The 17,560-nt window shown below is 37.4% G+C and overlaps 1 protein-coding gene across 3 annotated transcripts in view; it reads left to right on the top strand.

Annotated features, from left to right (window-relative positions):
* Window positions 1-17,560, top strand: part of ARHGAP32 (Rho GTPase activating protein 32) — a 191,257-nt gene that overhangs the window by 89,541 nt on the left and 84,156 nt on the right. For 2 of the 3 annotated variants that reach the window (XM_043452466.1, XM_043452463.1), the window contains exons 4-5: window positions 135-176; window positions 550-634. In XM_043452466.1, the coding sequence (XP_043308401.1) occupies window positions 135-176; window positions 550-634 (127 nt within the window). The remainder of the gene's footprint in view (window positions 1-134; window positions 177-549; window positions 635-17,560) is intronic. The other variant, XM_043452465.1, reaches the window with a different exon arrangement.

Here is a 17,560-nt window from a genome sequence, read left to right as displayed (position 1 = left end):
GAGTGAAGTATCTGAGGGTATCCATTTCAGTTTTAGATAGAAAAAGCATCTTTTCACCTGGTAAAGGGTTAGATAGCTATGTTTTTATCCTAAGTGGAGGAAAGACAAGGATAAAATTTTCATTCTGCATCCAGACCCACCAATCCAGGACTGATGGGCTGTGACAACATTCACAGGTAAATGCTGGTTTTGTGTTTTGTGGTGGGAATGCTGCTTCTGCTTAGAGCAGGCTGTTCACAGTCTCCATGACATTTATTGAAAGCATAGTTTTTCTAGGGCCATTGACATGGGTCAAGATCAGGAGAGTACTGTAGCGATGCTTTTTATTTTATTTTTTTGTTTTGGTTTTGACCTGTGCACTGAATGTAATTTCCATTTGATTCTCTGTGTTTCTGAAAAGGTTTGAGTGGATATATGTGCTCATGCGCATGTGCTTATTAAATCGTTTTGCTTGTTGCATGAGCTCTTAAACCTGTTTTATTTCCTCCTCAGACTTAGTAATTTTGACTGTTTCAGGATCTTGTATCTCACGTATTTCTTGTACTTCAGGTTACCCTTCACTAAAGGTCACTTTCCGAAGATGGCTGAATGTGCACATTTCCATTATGAGAACGTTGAGTTTGGCAGCATACAGGTATATTTGAGATATTTCCTACATACTAAAGTGAGGCGTATTTTTGTCTTAACTGTATATCTCATAGGTGACACCTGGAAGTAGTTTTTCCTATTGATGTCTTGTTGGTTGATGTGAAAATTTCTATTATTTTCTATTGACCAATATTTGACATGTGATGACTGCTATTTCAAGTAATATTTCAAGAAACAGTATAATCCAATCAGTATAAATTTCAGAATTTCTATCAGATTCCTAGACTGTTCTGCAGCATGAACTGTTTTAGTTGTTACCTGACTCCTGTGTTGAGTCATAGTGGTGATGGATTAATCAGAGTCAGGATGAAGTTAGAGTAGGATTAGGGAGAGAAGTGCTAATGGAATTTGTTTTCAATGTTTTTCTTATTGTGAAGTATATTATGTGTAGCCATGTATATAAAACACATACATTTATACATATATAGTATATACATATTTATGTACATTTTAAAGTCCAGGTTAAGAGAGAAATTTCTTGCGTCCCTCTTGTTATTGCATTTGCCTTCCCTACCCCAGAGGTTACTTATACCATTACTTTTGTAGTATTTATTATCTTATATCTTTTAAATAGTTTTACTGTCTATATGCATTCCTAATCAATATGATATTTAGCTTTACTTATTCTTGAGCTTTTACATAATTGGAATTATTCTAATTTGTTCAGCAAATATTTACTGAGCAAGTGCTATGTATGAGGCACTGTTTTAGGTGCTTTGGCTGTGCTAGTGAACAACAGCAACCAAAATCAAAGGCCCATTCTTAAACAGCATAGAAGATGTCCAGGAACATAAGAGCTATTATAAAAAGAGTAGAGCAGGGTAAGAAGGGTCAGGGGTCACTGGGGTTGGGTGGGTAGCCCACCCATCAAACCAGGGTGGGCTTCCTTATTGAATGTATTCTTTCTTCTTTCATTTAACATTGTGAAATCTATTCCTGTGGATGTATATAGATATAGTTCAGTTTGTTCAGAGCTGTGTATTAGTTCATAGTGTGCATATGTCACAGGTAATTTACCAATTCTTTCATTTGTCTGAAATTTGGGTCATTGTCAGTTTTCGGCTCTAAGTTAAACAGCATCTCAGTGAACTTTGTTTTACGTGAAACCTGATGTACAAATGCCAAACTACTTTTTAAAGTGGTTTACAAATGTATACTTCCATAAACAGTAAACAGTAGTTGTCCCACATTCTTCCCACATTCTTGGTTGTTTGATACTTGTTAATTTTTACCAATCTGATGGGGAAGTAGTTCTCTCTCACTGCATTTTAATTAGCAGTCTCCTAATTTCTGATCCAGTTGCTCATCTTTTCAAATGTTTATTGGACATTTGAGAGTCCTAGTTTTTTAAACTCTAGATCAGCCTTTTGCTTGTTCTGTTTTATAGATTTGCTTATATTTTTCTTATTCAGTCACGGAAATGCTTTACATATTTTGGATGTTAGTCTTTTCATGTTGCATCTAGTCCTTTGTTGTTTTTGTATGTGAACTGAAAATACTTTCTCTCACACTGTGGCCTGTTTTTTTTTTTTTTTTTAACTTTATTCTGCTTTTAGTATGCAGATTATTTTATTCTTTATTTTATGTAATTGTATATTTGTATAAATCTTCCAATTTGTGGTTTCCCTGTCATATTTCAGATATCTTCCCTACTCTGAAGTTATGAAGATATTGTCCAAATTTTTTTTCCTAAAGGCTTCATAGTTTTGACTTTAACATTCAAGTTACTTGTAATGGTTATATATGAACTTTGTTTATATATGAGCAAGTTACTTGTAATGGTTATATATGAACTTTGTTACATATGAACAAGTTACTTGTAATGGTTATATATGAACTTTGTTATATATGAACAAGTTACTTGTTATATATGTATAGTGTAAAAGAGGCAATGTTAATAGTTTAGAACCCCTAGTGTGACAACCAGTCAGTGGACATAAACTATAGCACTGGAACTGAGCCCTGATGCCCTTCTCCTGTGCAGAGAACTGTCCCTATAGTCGTATGGGTCATTGGTGAAACAGGATTTCAATATTTTAAAACTGTGGTACCCACCAGCCTTGTAAAAAAGAGTACTACCTTATTTTAAAGTGTGACCAGATATATTAGTCAGAGTTCTGTAGTGAAACAGAACAAAATTGTGTGTGTGTGTGTGAATATGTGTCAGGATTGTGTGTGTGTGAGTATGTGTCAGGATTGTGTGTGTGTGGGAATATGAGGATTATGTGTGTATGAATATGTGTAAGGATTGTGTATGTGTATGAATATGTGTCAGGATTGTGTGTGTGTGAATATGTGTAAGGATTGTGTGTGTGAATATGTGTCAGGATTGTGTGTGTGTGGATATGTGTAAGGATTGTGTGTGTGAATATGTGTCAGGATTGTGTGTGTGTGGATATGTGTCAGGATTGTGTGTGTGTCTGTGAATATGTGTAAGGATTGTGTGTGTGTGTGAATATGTGTCAGAATTGTGTGTGTGTGAATATGTGTAAGGATTGTGTGTGTGTGTGAATATGTGTAAGGATTGTGTGTGTGTGTGTGAATATGTGTAAGGATTGTGTGTGTATGAATATGTGTAAGGATTGTGTGTGTGTGTGAATATGTGTACAGAGAGAGAGAGAGGCTTTAAGGAATTGGCTCATGTGCTTGTAGAGATTTCATGGGTCCAGACTCCCCAGAGCAGCCTAAAGACCAAAGGAAGAGCTGCTTTTGCAGTTTGAGTCTTAGGGTACTCTGCTGTGAGTTCCCCCTACTTCATAGGAGACCAGTCTTCATTTCTCTTCAGACCTACAACTGACTGGAGGGTAACCTTTTCTCCCTCCCCTTCTCCCCTTCCATTATGAAGGGTAATCTTTTTTTTTTTTTTAATGAAGGTAATCTTCTTTACTCAAAGTCTACTGATTTAAATGTTAATGTCATCTCAAAAATAGCAGTAACATTTGGAATAATGTTTGATGAAAAGTTGATACACAAAATTAACTATCACAGTCTACCCCTTTTCAGCTTGGCACTCCTTAAACCACACTTACCACCAAAAAAAACAATAATAAGGTCATATTTCTGTCTAGCATGATTAGCTATTTTTTATACAACTGAAACTACTAACCTTTTTCCTAGAGAAGGATGCAAAGTCCGTGGGTAATGTTTGCTCTTCTTGATGACCCATAACAAAATACAATGATGTAAAGTTAAAAATACTTAAATACCATGATATACATCTTACATCATATAAGGCAATAAGAGGGGGAAGAAAACAAAAGTATTTGCTTTTTGTGCATACATGCCTACATGCATGCACACACATACACAAAAACATATTCATAATAAAATAAGGGGTAAGTACTCGTGTCAAGTATAGTTCTTGGTTCTGTAAATGGTCAGGTTGTAGGTGGTGTTATAGTTGCCTTTATATTCTGTATTTTCTGTATTTATATTCTGCCTACTCATTCTGTATTTTCCTCAGCAAGAACTTCGGCTGATTGTGTTCTTTACCTGGTAAGGTGACCCAAATCTTCGTTCTGGGTCTGGCCATTAATAGTCCTGCATGAACTGGGTTCTTGTTATTTTCCATCGAGTTTATGATCGGGCATGGACCCCTGGGGGCTCCCATGTATTCAGATTACTCTGCGTTACTTCCATCACAGTACAGTTGACCAGTTCCCCCCATAGTGAGTATCAGTCTTACCAGCCAACAGCGTAATTCCCTTCTCTGCTTCTTGATTTAAAGGTGTAAGGAACCCAGAGGAGCTCAACAACAGTCTTAACTTCCAGTTCTGTGTCTTCTAGCGGAAACATTCCTCCCTTTGGAACTAAGACCTCTAGGCCAGCAGAGCATATAGTTGTGATGACAGGAAGCACCGATTTTGCTAGTGAGTCACTAAGAGTAACACTTGAGTGGTACCACTCCCATTTTCCACCCCCTTGATTCCTGGTGCTTCAGTCTGGCTAAAGACATGAATGACTCTGTATCCAATAACAAAGAGAGCTTGGGCCATCCCTGGCTTGAGGGGTCTATAGAGACACCCATTATAGTGCCCTTGGGTACTTGGAATCAAACACTGGTAAGAGACAAGGTTTCTGGACTGACGCACATATGATATCTTTGAACATTTTTGTCAAACCAATGCATATAGTAAATTTTTCATTCCCCTAATGATTAGTAACGTTCATCATCATTTCATATCTTACTGTCATTTGATAATTTGAAATCATCTTTGGAGAAATGTTTAGAAATCCTTTCTGCATTTTTGAATTGAGTTGTTTAGTTTTTTTGGTTGTTGAGTTTTAGAAATTCTTTATATAATAGCCTGTTGTGCTTTTAATTTAAAGTGAGTCTTCTTATAGGCAGCATTATAGTTGGATCATGTATTTTTTTAATCATTGTGTCCATCTTTGTCGTTTGATAGTCAAGTTTAATCTATTTCATCCATAGTAATTACTGATTAGAAAGAATTATTTGTCATTTTGCTATTTGTTTTCTATATATATTATAGATTTCTTGACCTTTATTTCTGTATTAGTCCTGTCTTGCTTTTAGTTAATATTTTGGTAGTGAAATATTTAAATTCCTTTCTCATTTCCTTTTATATCTATCTATAGATATTTTCTTTGTGGTTACCATGGGGATTACATTTAACATCCAAAAGCTATGACACTAATTTTACCAGCTTAACTGAAATGACATACACAAGTTCTGCTCCTTTACAGCTTGATCCTCACACCTTTCAGTTGTTGGTATATAATTACGTCTTTTTACATTGTGTGCTCTAAAACATAAACTAATAATTCTTTTGAATACATTAGTCTCTTAAGTTATGTAGAAAAGAAAATGTAGGGTTACAGACTTAAATTTCCAGTACTCACTTTTAGACATAATTTTGAAAAAGTATTAGTTTCTTAAGTCATGTAGAAAACAAAAACTGATTATAGAGTGTTACACAGTCCCAGCTTTTATGGTTGCCCATGTGTTTACCTTTACTGAGGTCTGTCTTTGTATGTTTTGTAATTCTTATCAAGTGTCCTTTCGTTGCAACCTGCAGGACTCCCTTGAGAATTTCTTGCAAAATATGCCTGATGTTAGTGAACTTCTTCAGCTTTGGTTTATTTGGGAATGTCTTATTTTATGTCTCACTTTTGATGGGTGGTTTGCTGGATATAGTATTCTTGGCTGACAATTTTATTCTTTTAGAAATTTGAATTTGTTGGCCCACTGCCTTTTGGCTTCCAAAGTTTCTGATAAGAAATCTAATAATCTCATTGAAGATTCCTCGTATGTGACTAGTTGCTTCTCACTTGCAACTTTTAAGATTCTCTTACTGTATTTGGCTTTTGGAAGTTTGGTTATTATATGTCTTGTGTGGGTTTCTCGAAGTTCATCTTACTTGGAGTTTGTTGGGATTCTTGGCTATTTATGTTTATATCATCAATCAAGTTTTGTAAGTTTTCAGCGAGTATTCAGATATTCTCTCTACCCTTTGTCTGTCTCATTCTGAGACTCCCACAAGTCCCTTAGACTCGATTCACTTTTCTTCACCCTTTTTTCCCCCTATGCCTCAAAATCAGTAATTTCCATTGAGCAAACCTTATCTTCAGGTTTACTGATTCATTTTCTAATTACTCACATTTGCACTTAAGTCTCTACTGTGAAATATTCACTGTAGTTATTGTGCTTTCAGGTGCAGAATTTCATTTTTGAAACTTCTCTTTGTTGGTATTTCCATTTTGTTCATATATCATTTTCTTTACTTTTTCCACATTGTCCTTTGGTTTTGGAGAGCATTTTTAAGGCGGTTGGCATAAAGTGTTTTCCTAGTAGATCCACTATCTTTTTTTTTGCAGATTGTTTCTGTTGATTATTTTTTTTTTTGCTTTGAACTAGCCGTAGCTTCTGTTTCTTTGTGTACCTTGTGTTTTTTTTTGTTGATTTGGACATTTGAATCTTAAAAGTAGCAAGAAAGAAGCAGCTAGTCACATACCAACCAGTCCATCCTAAAGGAAGTCAGTCCTGAATATTCATTAGAAGGACTGATACTGAAGGTGAAGCTCCAGTACTTTGGCCACCTGATGCGAAGAACTGACTCATTTGAAAAGATCCTGATGCTGGGAAAGACTGAAGGCAGGAGAAGGGGATGACAGGAGATAAGATGGTTGGATGGCATCACCGACTCAATGGACATGAGTTTGAGTAAACTCCGGGAGTTGGTGATGGACAGGGAAACCTGGCGTGCTGCAGTCCATGGGGTCGCAAAGTGACTAAGTGACTGAACTGAACTGAGTCACATGCAAGTAGTAACGTGGCAACTCTGGAAATCTGATTTTCCCTTTTCCCTAAGGTTCTCTGTTTTTGTTTATTATTATTTTTTAAAACTTGTTGGCTCACTGTGTGCCAAGGACTAGCCTGATGTTTAAACTTAAGGTCTCCTCAGGTATTTCCTGAGTCTTCACTTCCCTATGGACCTGTGTGTGGTCACTTCCTAATTTCCCCTATATATGCAATTGCTTTAGAATGTCCTAGTCTATGTCTGGCTTCCCAAAATGGGAAAAGAAAAATTAAGAAGAAGAAGGGGCACTGGCCTTTAAAATTCTGTGGAAGTGACTTCAACCAGTGGGGGGAGGGGGTTTACAATATGGGGGTGAACAACAATGACTGTCTGCCTGTTGGCACCTCTGCTCTCTGGAGCAGCAGTTTTCAGAGCGTGGATCCTTCTCATTTGTGGGATGGGGCCCTTCTGCCCACCGTGGTTCTCACAAGCTGCCTGCAGGCTGCTCCTTTAGTGTATGTGGCATGTGCTGTGGAGTTGTGCTGGGCAGCTGCTGCTCTGCTAAGAGCTAGATGGACCATGATTCACCACAGTTTATCCTCCAAGCCTTCCCCTGGAAGTCCCAAGCCTTCAGTGGACTCCAGAGTTACAGAATAACTGTATCAGATTCGCCAGAATCTGGGAAATTCCTGGTGCTTCCTACTCCACCATCTTCCCAGAATCCTCCTTCTCAGAGTCCTTACTTTTTAACATGGGATTGACAGTATGTTCTGAGGAGAAAGTAAGTGGGTAAACTTAGTAAAATGTGTCTGGAAGAGGTGATTAACCTCAGACTTGGCACCTCTGGTTTATCCTAACAGGTATTCATCATGACTGACTCAGTTGTTGTCTATTAATATGTCCCAGTGGTGGGACATTCTGCAGTAGCATACCTTCTTCTTTTTTTTTTTTTTCAAATTCTGATGTGTTAAATTTCTCTTAGACTTACAGATTTCTTGTTTTCGCATTAATAGCTCTTTCTCTTCCTCAGATAGTGAGAATTTGTAGTTGCAATAGGCCATTGTATCCTAGAAAATGTCACTGTCCCCTAAATATTTAAAATCTGATAGTATTATATTTAACTTTAAGGCTTTGATTTATAAAATGAACATAATTATTCTTAATCCCATATGTTATAAGTTCTGATTCTCAATTTTATTTAGATGGAAAGACAAAATTGCTTATAAAATAATTTAGATGTAAAGATTAATTTGGACCAGTAGTGTCATTGGATCATAAATAAGGCTGAGCACTGAAGAATTGATGCTTTCAAACTATGGTGTTGAAGAAGACTCTTGAGAGTCCCTTGGACAGCAAGGAGATAAACCAGTCAGTCCTAAAGGAAATCAGCCCTGAATATTCATTGGAAGGACTGATGCTAAAGCTGAAGCTCCAGTACTTTGGCCACCAGATGCAAGGAGCTGACTCATTGGAAAAGACCCTGATGCTGGGAAAGATTGAGGGCAGGAGGAGAAAGGGACGACAGAGGATGAGATGCTTGGATGGCATCATCGATTCAACAGACATGAGCTTGAACAAACTCCGGGAGATGGTGAAGGACAGGGAAGTCTGGCGTGCTGCAGTCCACGGGGTTGCAGAGTCAGACACGACTGAGTGACTGAACAGCAACAACAATTGCTTTAGATTGCACGGCTATGCTCAAATCCTGCTTCAGCTCAATTATAGCAGACCTTAGGGCTTCCCTGATAGCTCAGTTGGTAAAGAATCCGCCTGTAATGCAGGAGACCCCAATTTGATTCCTGGGTCGGAAGATCCCCAGGAGAAGGGATAGGCTACCCACTCCAGTATTCTTGGGCTTCCCTTGTGGCTCAGCTGGTAAAGAATCCGCCTGCAATATGGGAGACTTGGGTTCTATCCTTGGGCTGGGAAGATCCCCTGGAGAAGAGAAAGGACTACCCACTCCAGTATTCTGGCCTGGAGAATTCCATGGACTGTATAGTCCCTGGCATCGCAAGGAGTCTGACACGACTGAGCAACTTTCACTTTAGCCTATCTCTGACTTTCCAGTTCAAGAATCAGTTCACTGTCTTCAGTTGTAATGTGTGGTAGAAGATGGCATCGTCCTACTGAGGAGTACAAGGATACTGGTGTGGGGTTGAATGGGTGTGGCACTCACTGTGGCATACAGTCTTGACCTCAGTGGAGACTATTATGCTTGGTCTTGTTTCCCTTAATTCTGGAAAGGAAGTATGGTTCCTGGATACTCTGGAATAACTAGATGACAGCTAATGTTCCTTCTAGCTAAGATGAACTGTGAGCTCTGACTTAAACGAGCTGGGATGTGAGCAAGTGAAGAAGTAAAAGGATGTAGTGACATCGGCAGAAGAGGCTGTACCACGTCATGTTCTTAGTTTAGTTCGCTTTCATATGGAGCAGGAAGAGGCTGTCTTTAAAAATTAGAATCATTACTCTAGTCATAGAAATAGGTTGCTGAAACATCTGTATTCCTGGAACACACCCTTCTTCCAGGCTATATGTTTTAAAAATAAGTTCCCTTTTTTACTCAATCAGGTTTTTATGATTTTTATATCTGTGTTCATTAATGATGTTGGTCTGTATATTGTACTTGTTCACGAACCTGAGTTAGAGAACTTCACTGCCCCATGACCTTTTAAAAATAAATGTCTTAAGATAATTTGTAGAAATGGAAATTACCTATTCTTTGAAAATTTAGAATTTTTCTGTTTGGTTCCCAGGAGGCTTAATCTGTACCATGTCAGTTTGTTGATATAATTTGATTATTGGTCTAGTCTAGATTATTGGTCTGGTTTTGCTTATTGGTTTCTTTTTAGGTCTAGTCAGTGTCTCCGTAGGTCAGTTTTTATCTTCTATATTTTCTTAGAAAAGTGTCCATTTAATGTAGATCTTCATATTTGCAGGTGTAAGTTGTTGTGTACAGATATTCTTAACGCTTGGTCTTACCAGGAAACCAACTTGGAATTTTACTCATCAACTTGAGACTTTTTGTCTTCTCCCTCCCTTCATTTCTCTCTCCTTATTATTAACTTAAATCCTAAGCAAACTTTTTTCCTTAGATAAATAAAATTTTATAGAACTCTTGATACTTCATTTGTCTTTGGCCATTGTTTTTTAATAAGTGCATTTGAGTTTGGACATTTTTCTCCCTAAGTAAACTACAGAATCTGACATTTAAGTTTCAAATTTTGTTTAGAGAAATTGAAACCTGAGAAAACAAGATAAACAATACTTACTAGAAAGAGCTGATTATTTATTAACTAAAACCGCATGTCATTTTAAATTCTGTAAATTTATTATCTTTATTGCACTTCTCTTTGTGGATCAAGTCCTTTGTCCAAAAAAGAAAGATTTATTCGCATTCACAAGCTGTTTTCAGTAAGCAGGAAAAGCATCTCTTACCACGTGTAGCTAGTTTATTCAGCTTTACCGCTGTTGCTGTATTAGTCTCTGCTGGGCTTGGTGTGACAGCGCCATCTAGTGTGTGGTTTACGTTCTCTTCTCATTCACGTATCTGAAAGTGTTAGTCACTCTGTCCTGTCTTGATTCTTTGTGACCCCCCAGACTGCAACCTGCCAGGCACCTCTGCCCATAAAATTCTGAACCTGTGAATTAATGTTTCTTTTTATTCAGTTTCACATAAAACATTACGTTAAATTAACCCAAATGCAAGAGCTCAGATTTTGACTCAAATACAGCACAGAAGAAGTATGAATGTAATACTTGTCTCCTGAGGGTTCTCTGCTAAAGCTGCTATGCACGGGACTCAGAAATGCTACTGTGGTCATTCTTAAGATGTAGCTCCATTTTCAGATAGAATTAAACCTATAGCTTAGAGTATTGAAATTATGATGTATTTCTAAGGTTTATGGTTTAAAAATAAAGGAAACCAGAGAAAATACATCATTGTATTTTACCCTATAGAATAGTAACATTGAAGATCATATATATGGATTCCACATTTTCAGTTTCAGTATGTCAGTATCAGCTCAGTCGCTCAGTTGTGTCTGACTCTTTGTGACCCCATGGAGTGTAGCACGCCAAGCTTCACTGTCCATCACCATCTCCCAGAGCTTGCTCAAACTCATGTCCATTTGAGTTGGTGATGCCATCCAACCATCTCATCCTCTGTCGGCCCTTTCTCCTCCTGCCTTCAGTCTTTCCCAGCATCACGGTCTTTTCTAAAGAGTCAGTTCTTCGCATTAGGTGGCCAAAAGATTGGAGCTTAAGATTCAGCATCAGTCCTTCCAATGAATATTCAAGGCTGATTTCCTTTAGGATGGACTGGTTTGATCTCCTTGCAGTCCCAAGGGACTCTGAATTCAGAGTCTTCTCCAGCATCACAGTTCAAAAGCATCAGTTCTTCAGTGCTCAGCTACACTGATCTAATATTTAACAGTTTCAGTACAGTTTCAGTAGACTATTTTCGAAACAGATTGAGTTTTCTTCCTGTTAAGAATTCCTCTAAATTTAGCCATTGAAGTTTATAGAAACGTGTACCAGCAACAAGTTTCGGTACCTATCTGTGAGACTTTCAGACATGGATAAAAATGAAGTAAATCAATGAAATGCTTATTTCCCCATCTTCTTAATACTACTTTCAATTTCAAGGTTAGCTTGTAGATGTTTCCAGTTAAAAATTATCATATTTAGAAGTTTATATTATTTGTATGTAACCATTTGAAACAAAGGACGTGATAATTTTACTATTCCTATCCCTACCAGAAAGTCTTCTCCCTCAAACCAAAACATATAAATTTCAACCCCACTTTTCTGCATATCCTGTTATGCCTGGAAATCTTTGTCATTTGAGGGAAAGATTTGAAATGAAGAGTTGACATAGTGAGTTATCAGTGCTGCCATCAACCACGTCCTGGATTTCAACTGTATCTCATTTGAGATTGTCCAGTTTAGAAGTTAGGTGTGTAAAACTGGTTGATATATAGAAGTCACGTTACACATGCAGTTCACTTCCAGGAGTTGGACTGAATATGCTTACAAAAGTAATATTGTTAAGTCTGAAACTGTGAAGGGTCTGAGATGTTTCTCTATTTAGAGGCTAACAAGCCAGCTTGTCAGGGTTAATCTCTCTCTCTCTCTGTAACAGAAAAGTGAGGTCTCTGCATCAGAAATCAGACCTTTTATAACCTCGTAGTGTAACTCGTGTTGGTTCTGTTTGCCTCAGTTCTCCATGAGGTGAGGCAACGGGAGCCAGATGTATACCACATGTGGACAGTGGGTTTTTGTATCACAAGAGACAGACTCTGAAATTTTGAAACTTGGAGTTTCCATCTGATAGCTGGTACTTCTGTCCATTTGCCTTTCTGGAGGTGGAGGGAGGGACTCCGCTCTGGAAAATAAATGCGTCCTCTCTAGGAGAAGAAGCAAAGATGTCTGTTTTACGAACAGCTGGCCTTGAGAAGAGAGAAGACTTTCTCCAGAGGCTCTGGCATTCGGGATTCCCATTCAGTCTTTCTTTAACCTCAGTGCTGAAGCCTGTTTGTTCAACGTGTTCTGACCATATAGAAATGTGAAAATACTCGTGAAGCTTTGTTTCCCGACAAGTGTATATTCTGGAGTGGGCACCTACAAGATGAGACTGTGATTCTGCTGTTCTGTCATTTAATCTTATTTCCATTTATTCTTCATGGTGGAGACCTCTTGTTGAGCTGAGGATGGTTCTGGTGTTTAAGGATTAGCAAACCAGTTCCTTCTTCTGATACTCCCCTGAGGAAACAATGTTTTTTCCCCATTCTGGAAGGAAAAATTGACTATTAATTTTATTAAGATGCATGTAGTTCTCTAGCGTTCTCCTAAGAAATTTGAATTACAATTTTGTCTCATTGATTTTAACCTTATGTTCTGAAATTAGAACTTGCTTCACTTATTACCTACCTAAGAAGTAATATAGAGTTACATGTCAAATATAGAGTTATTCTTCCACTTGGTGTTCTCAAGTCAGTAGTTTTGAAGACGTATTTTCAGTGTTGACTATTAGGATGTTGATCGTAGGTGTGAGCAGACCACATGCAACAGAAATTATTTTTCATGTTTACATGTCTACTACAGTCTACGGAGGTGAGGAAAACTGTTTACAAACTCCACAGGTATGTCATAGTGAAACTGCAGCCATAATAGCATTATAAAAGATGAATAAAAAGAAAAGAACTCTTTCTTTGCTCGATTTGCAATCTGTTGATTAAACTTTGATGAATGGTTTTTATGTGGGTGGGGTGATATATTTTTATACAGCTTTACGCTGATTTCCGTTCTCCATGCAGAGAAAGGACTTTTTGAACAGTTGAAGGCTTGCTGAATAGAGTTGTATTTTTAAAGATCCTAACAACACTAATTTCAGCTTGGTTTCCATGGTGATAGAAAAGTGAATATAGGAAAAATAACTCCAAAAATAGATTTGTAAGAAATCCAGAAGATGGGACTTGAAAGTTCTGTTTTCTTTTTCTTATAGGCAAAGGATTGAGATTAAGTCAAAGGAAGTAAAAATAAATCATTATGTTCCTGTCATAAGTTTCTATAGGTAGCCTCATCTTTCATGGTGTGTATACTCTAGGTATATGTGCTTCACGTAGTGTATAAAACATCCTGGTGTTCAGACTTGTGTAGAGGAAGTCTTAATAACGACAATTCATTCAGAATGGTTTTACTGAATGCCTTGTCTGTGGCAGGTACTCTGTGAGTGCCACTGACGAAGTAGATAAGAGAGTCTTTCCTCGGGAAGTAAGCAATATACCAATAAAAGTAGTAAGATTGTTGGAGTTTTTATAGGGATTCAGAGGCAGGAGAGGTTATTTCCTGTGGCATTCAAGGAAGGCTTTGTTGAAGACTGAACAGGTTTTGGATATGCACAGATAGACGTGAAGACCAGGAAGACATTTAGACCAGGAAAAATACCACAGACCAAGGTCCCTGGAAGGAAAAGGGATGGACGGGTTAGAATGATGGTGGAAAAACAGGGCTTAGAAAATAATCTGGAGAAATGCCATCCTTCAAGGCTCATCTAAGGTGTTTGGACTTTGGTTTTAAATTAGTTTCTTGGTAGGGACTGACAAAGTATTGAGGAATTTTGAGAAGAAGGTGCCGTGAGCCGTGTGTAGTAGGAAGTGGAAAGAAATCAGTTAGAAAACGGCTCTACTTATTCGTCTAGTCTGTTAGTCTGGATCAGATGCAGGGAGGCCCAGAGCTGGGGAAGCAGCAGTGGGGAGTGGGGAAGAAGGAGCAGGGTTGTGAGACAAGTGTTGGGGGATAGGAGAGAATAATGAATTAAAAGTGTAGGTTAGATCTTGACCTGGGAATATGAAAAGAAAGGATGTGTGCAGAGGAGGAGGTGATAGAGGAATCTAGGGTAATTACGTTGGTCAGCTGGGGGAGTAGTTATGTTACTTTGGGAATTCAAGAGGAAGAAGAGACTATACAGGCAAAGAGAATGTATTCAGTTTTGAAAATAAGTGTTGTATTCCAGTGAGACTATCTGCTTATTCAACCATTCATCAGAGAATTACTGATCCCCACTTAAATTCCAGGTACTTTTCAAGATACTAGGGTAGGTAAACACTCATCTCATTTTTTTCATTATATATTCTATTTTTAAAAATCTGTCCATGTATATTGTAAATATTTTACTCCCATTTTGACTCATCTTTCACTTGGTTTGTTGTATCGCATTGTGATAACTATAAAAACTTGGATAGATAGTTGCTAATACCTGTTTTTGTGAAGGGGTCTAAAGTTGGTGTTCTCCTGTTCGTTCGTCTTCCTAATATCACTCCTCAGATAATCTCCTTATGTCTTTTTCCTTCTGAAATTCCGATAATGTATTGTTTTGGTCCTCTTTATGATGTCCTACAAGTCCCTTAGGTACTTTTCATTTTCCTTAACTCTTTTTTTCTTTCTCTTCTTTGGACTGTATATCTGTGTGTGGTGGGGGGTGGTGGGGAGTGGGGCACCACGCTGAGTGACTTGCAGAATCTTCATTCCCTAACCAGGGATTGCAGCTGGGCCCTTGACAATGAGAGTGTGGAGTCCTAACCACTGGAGCCACAAGGGAATTCCCTGAACTGGATATTTTTATTTACCCTTTCTTTAAGTAACCTGATTCTTCTTCCTGCCCAAATCTGCTGTTGTTCTCTTTTGGTGAAGTTTTCATTTTAGGTGGTGATTTTGTCATCCCCCAAATCTGTGTTTGGTTCCCTTTTTTTTTCTTTCTTTTCATTGATATGCTCATTTTTTTCATACATTGTTTTCCTGCTTTCCTTTAGTTCTTTGTAGTTTCTTTAAGCTCTTTGAGTGTGTCTTGTATCGTTTATTTAAAATCTACAAACTTGGGACTTCCTTGGAAGTCCAGTGGTTAGGACTTTGCACTTCCACTGCAAGGAGCACGGGCTCCAGAAGGGTTTTGTTAGGGAATTCCTTGAATGCCAGGAGCTAAAAATAAAAAGTGAAACAAACAGAAATCTACTTCTCCAGTCTTTGCACATTTCCTTTGTGTTGAGTGTCCATTCAACACTTAACCAAGCTGCTCCTATCTCTGCCTTAGCTAAGGATGAAGTAGAGGTTAAAGCTCAGGATCTTCGTGTGTCTTTGGTGTGCATGTGTCTCACCCTGAACAGATTCATGAGTTTCTGCTGTTTCTAGAGTAGTGAGAAAGCTGGTTCTCACCCTCACAAGAGAGTTTTTGCTTGTTTTTTTCATGTTTCTGTGAAGGTACTGGAGTTTGTAGCTGCCCACTGCACCCTCTTGTTGCTGCTATTTGACTGTCCTGTTTCGCTTTCCCCCATCTCCTTGCCTTAATTTGGAAATTTGCTCTCTCCTTCTGTCTTCTTCCTTCCTCCTGTTTCTGTTTTGCTTAGGAAGGTTGATGTTGCTTCTATTCATAATTCTGTTACAGGTATTGACACTTAAAATTTTTTACCTCTCTATTGTTTGAAAGCTGAAGAGGGTTTTTCTGTCCTTTTAGTGGTTATCATTAAAAATTTACCTTGAGACAAGTGCTCGGGCCTGGTGCACTGGGAAGACCCAGAGGAATCGGGTGGAGAGGAAGGTGGGAGGGGGGATCGGGATGGGGAATACGTGTAAATCTATGGCTGATTCATATCAATGTATGACAAAACCCACTGAAATGTTGTGAAGTAATTAGCCTCCAACTAATAAAAAAATTAAAAAATAAAATAAAAATAAAAAAGGGATTTTCCCAGGCTTCCTACCCCCCCAAAAAAAAATAAAATAAAAAATAAAAAAAATAAAAATTTACCTTGAACACCTAATTTTTAGTCTAAAGTTTATCAATTTCTTTACTCTTCTTTCAAGCAGTACCAGATAGAATGATTTAAGCGGAATTACTCTTGTCTTCCATGGTTGTGTTGTTTAGGATTTATAGTTTCATCTCTTTATCTCTTATAATTAATCACCATTTTTGTTACATATTAAGATTTGTTTTGATGTAATACTTATTTGCTAAATTCTTTGCTCAGTATTTCTGCTTTTTACCTTATTTATTTATCCTGGAATTCTTTTTCATCTTTAAGGACACATTTTAGAAGTCTATTGAAGATGTATTGATGGGAATTAATTGTTTTTATTCATCAAAAAATGCTTTTTTTCCCCTCTTTTTCTTGTATGTTTAGGTTTGAGTAAAACAGGCTCATTTGTTTTCTTTTCTCAGAACTGTTAAGTTAGTATCAAACTTCTGCTCTCTGTTACTGTTGAGAATTTAGGTGTTGTATGTTTACTTACATATTTACCCTTTCTGATGTTGCTTATCCCCTTCTGAAGTTCTGGATTTTTGTGTGGTACTATTTCCCTTCAATCTGAGGAAGTTGTATTAGCTTTTATTGTTGCACTAATCTCTTAGAGACAGATTCTCTCAGCTGTTGTCATTTGTAAATGTGTTTATATTCCTAAAATTGCTAAAGCTTATTGTCATGGGATACAGAATTGGCAGTCTTTTTCTTTCAGCACTTTAAAGTTGTTTCTGTTTGTTTTCTCGGCTCTCTTACTTCTGGTGAGAATTCACCTGTCATTTATTTATTTCCCCTTTAAGTTTTATGGGTTTTTTTGGTCTGCTTTCAAGATTCTTGTCTTTATTTCATTGTTCAAAAGTGTGATTATGATATGCCTTGTTGTGACTTTTGAAATTGATCCTACTTGAGGTTCACTGTTTCTTGAATTTGTTAGTTGATATCATTTACCAGTTTTAGAAAGTTCTCGTCTTTTGTCTAGACAGCAGATACTTCTGTGCCCCATTCGAATCCCTTTTCCTTCTGGTACGCCAGTTGTACATGTTGCTTGTCTCAGAGATCTCAAGTGTACTGTTATTGATGGATTGATCATTCTTTTTTTCCTCTCTGTCTCAGCTTGGATACATTCTGTTGATCCATTTTCAAGTTCAATAATTTTTTCATCTACTGTGTTCAGTTTGCTATTAATATCTGACATCATAGTTTTTATTTGAAGCCTTTTATTTTGAATATATTTGTAGATTAGTCTCTTCTAGAATTCTGTGTATTCTTATTTTCTTACATAGTATCTTTTCAAACTAAATTTTAGAATTTCTACCATAATTAATTTAAGTTCTTTTTACTATTTCAATATCTGGGGCA

This window comes from Cervus canadensis, chromosome 29, assembly GCF_019320065.1.
Source record: "Cervus canadensis isolate Bull #8, Minnesota chromosome 29, ASM1932006v1, whole genome shotgun sequence".
Lineage (NCBI taxonomy): Eukaryota > Metazoa > Chordata > Mammalia > Artiodactyla > Cervidae > Cervus > Cervus canadensis.
The sequence above is the reverse complement of the archived record's forward strand: the minus strand, read 5'-3'. Positions and strand labels throughout refer to the sequence as shown.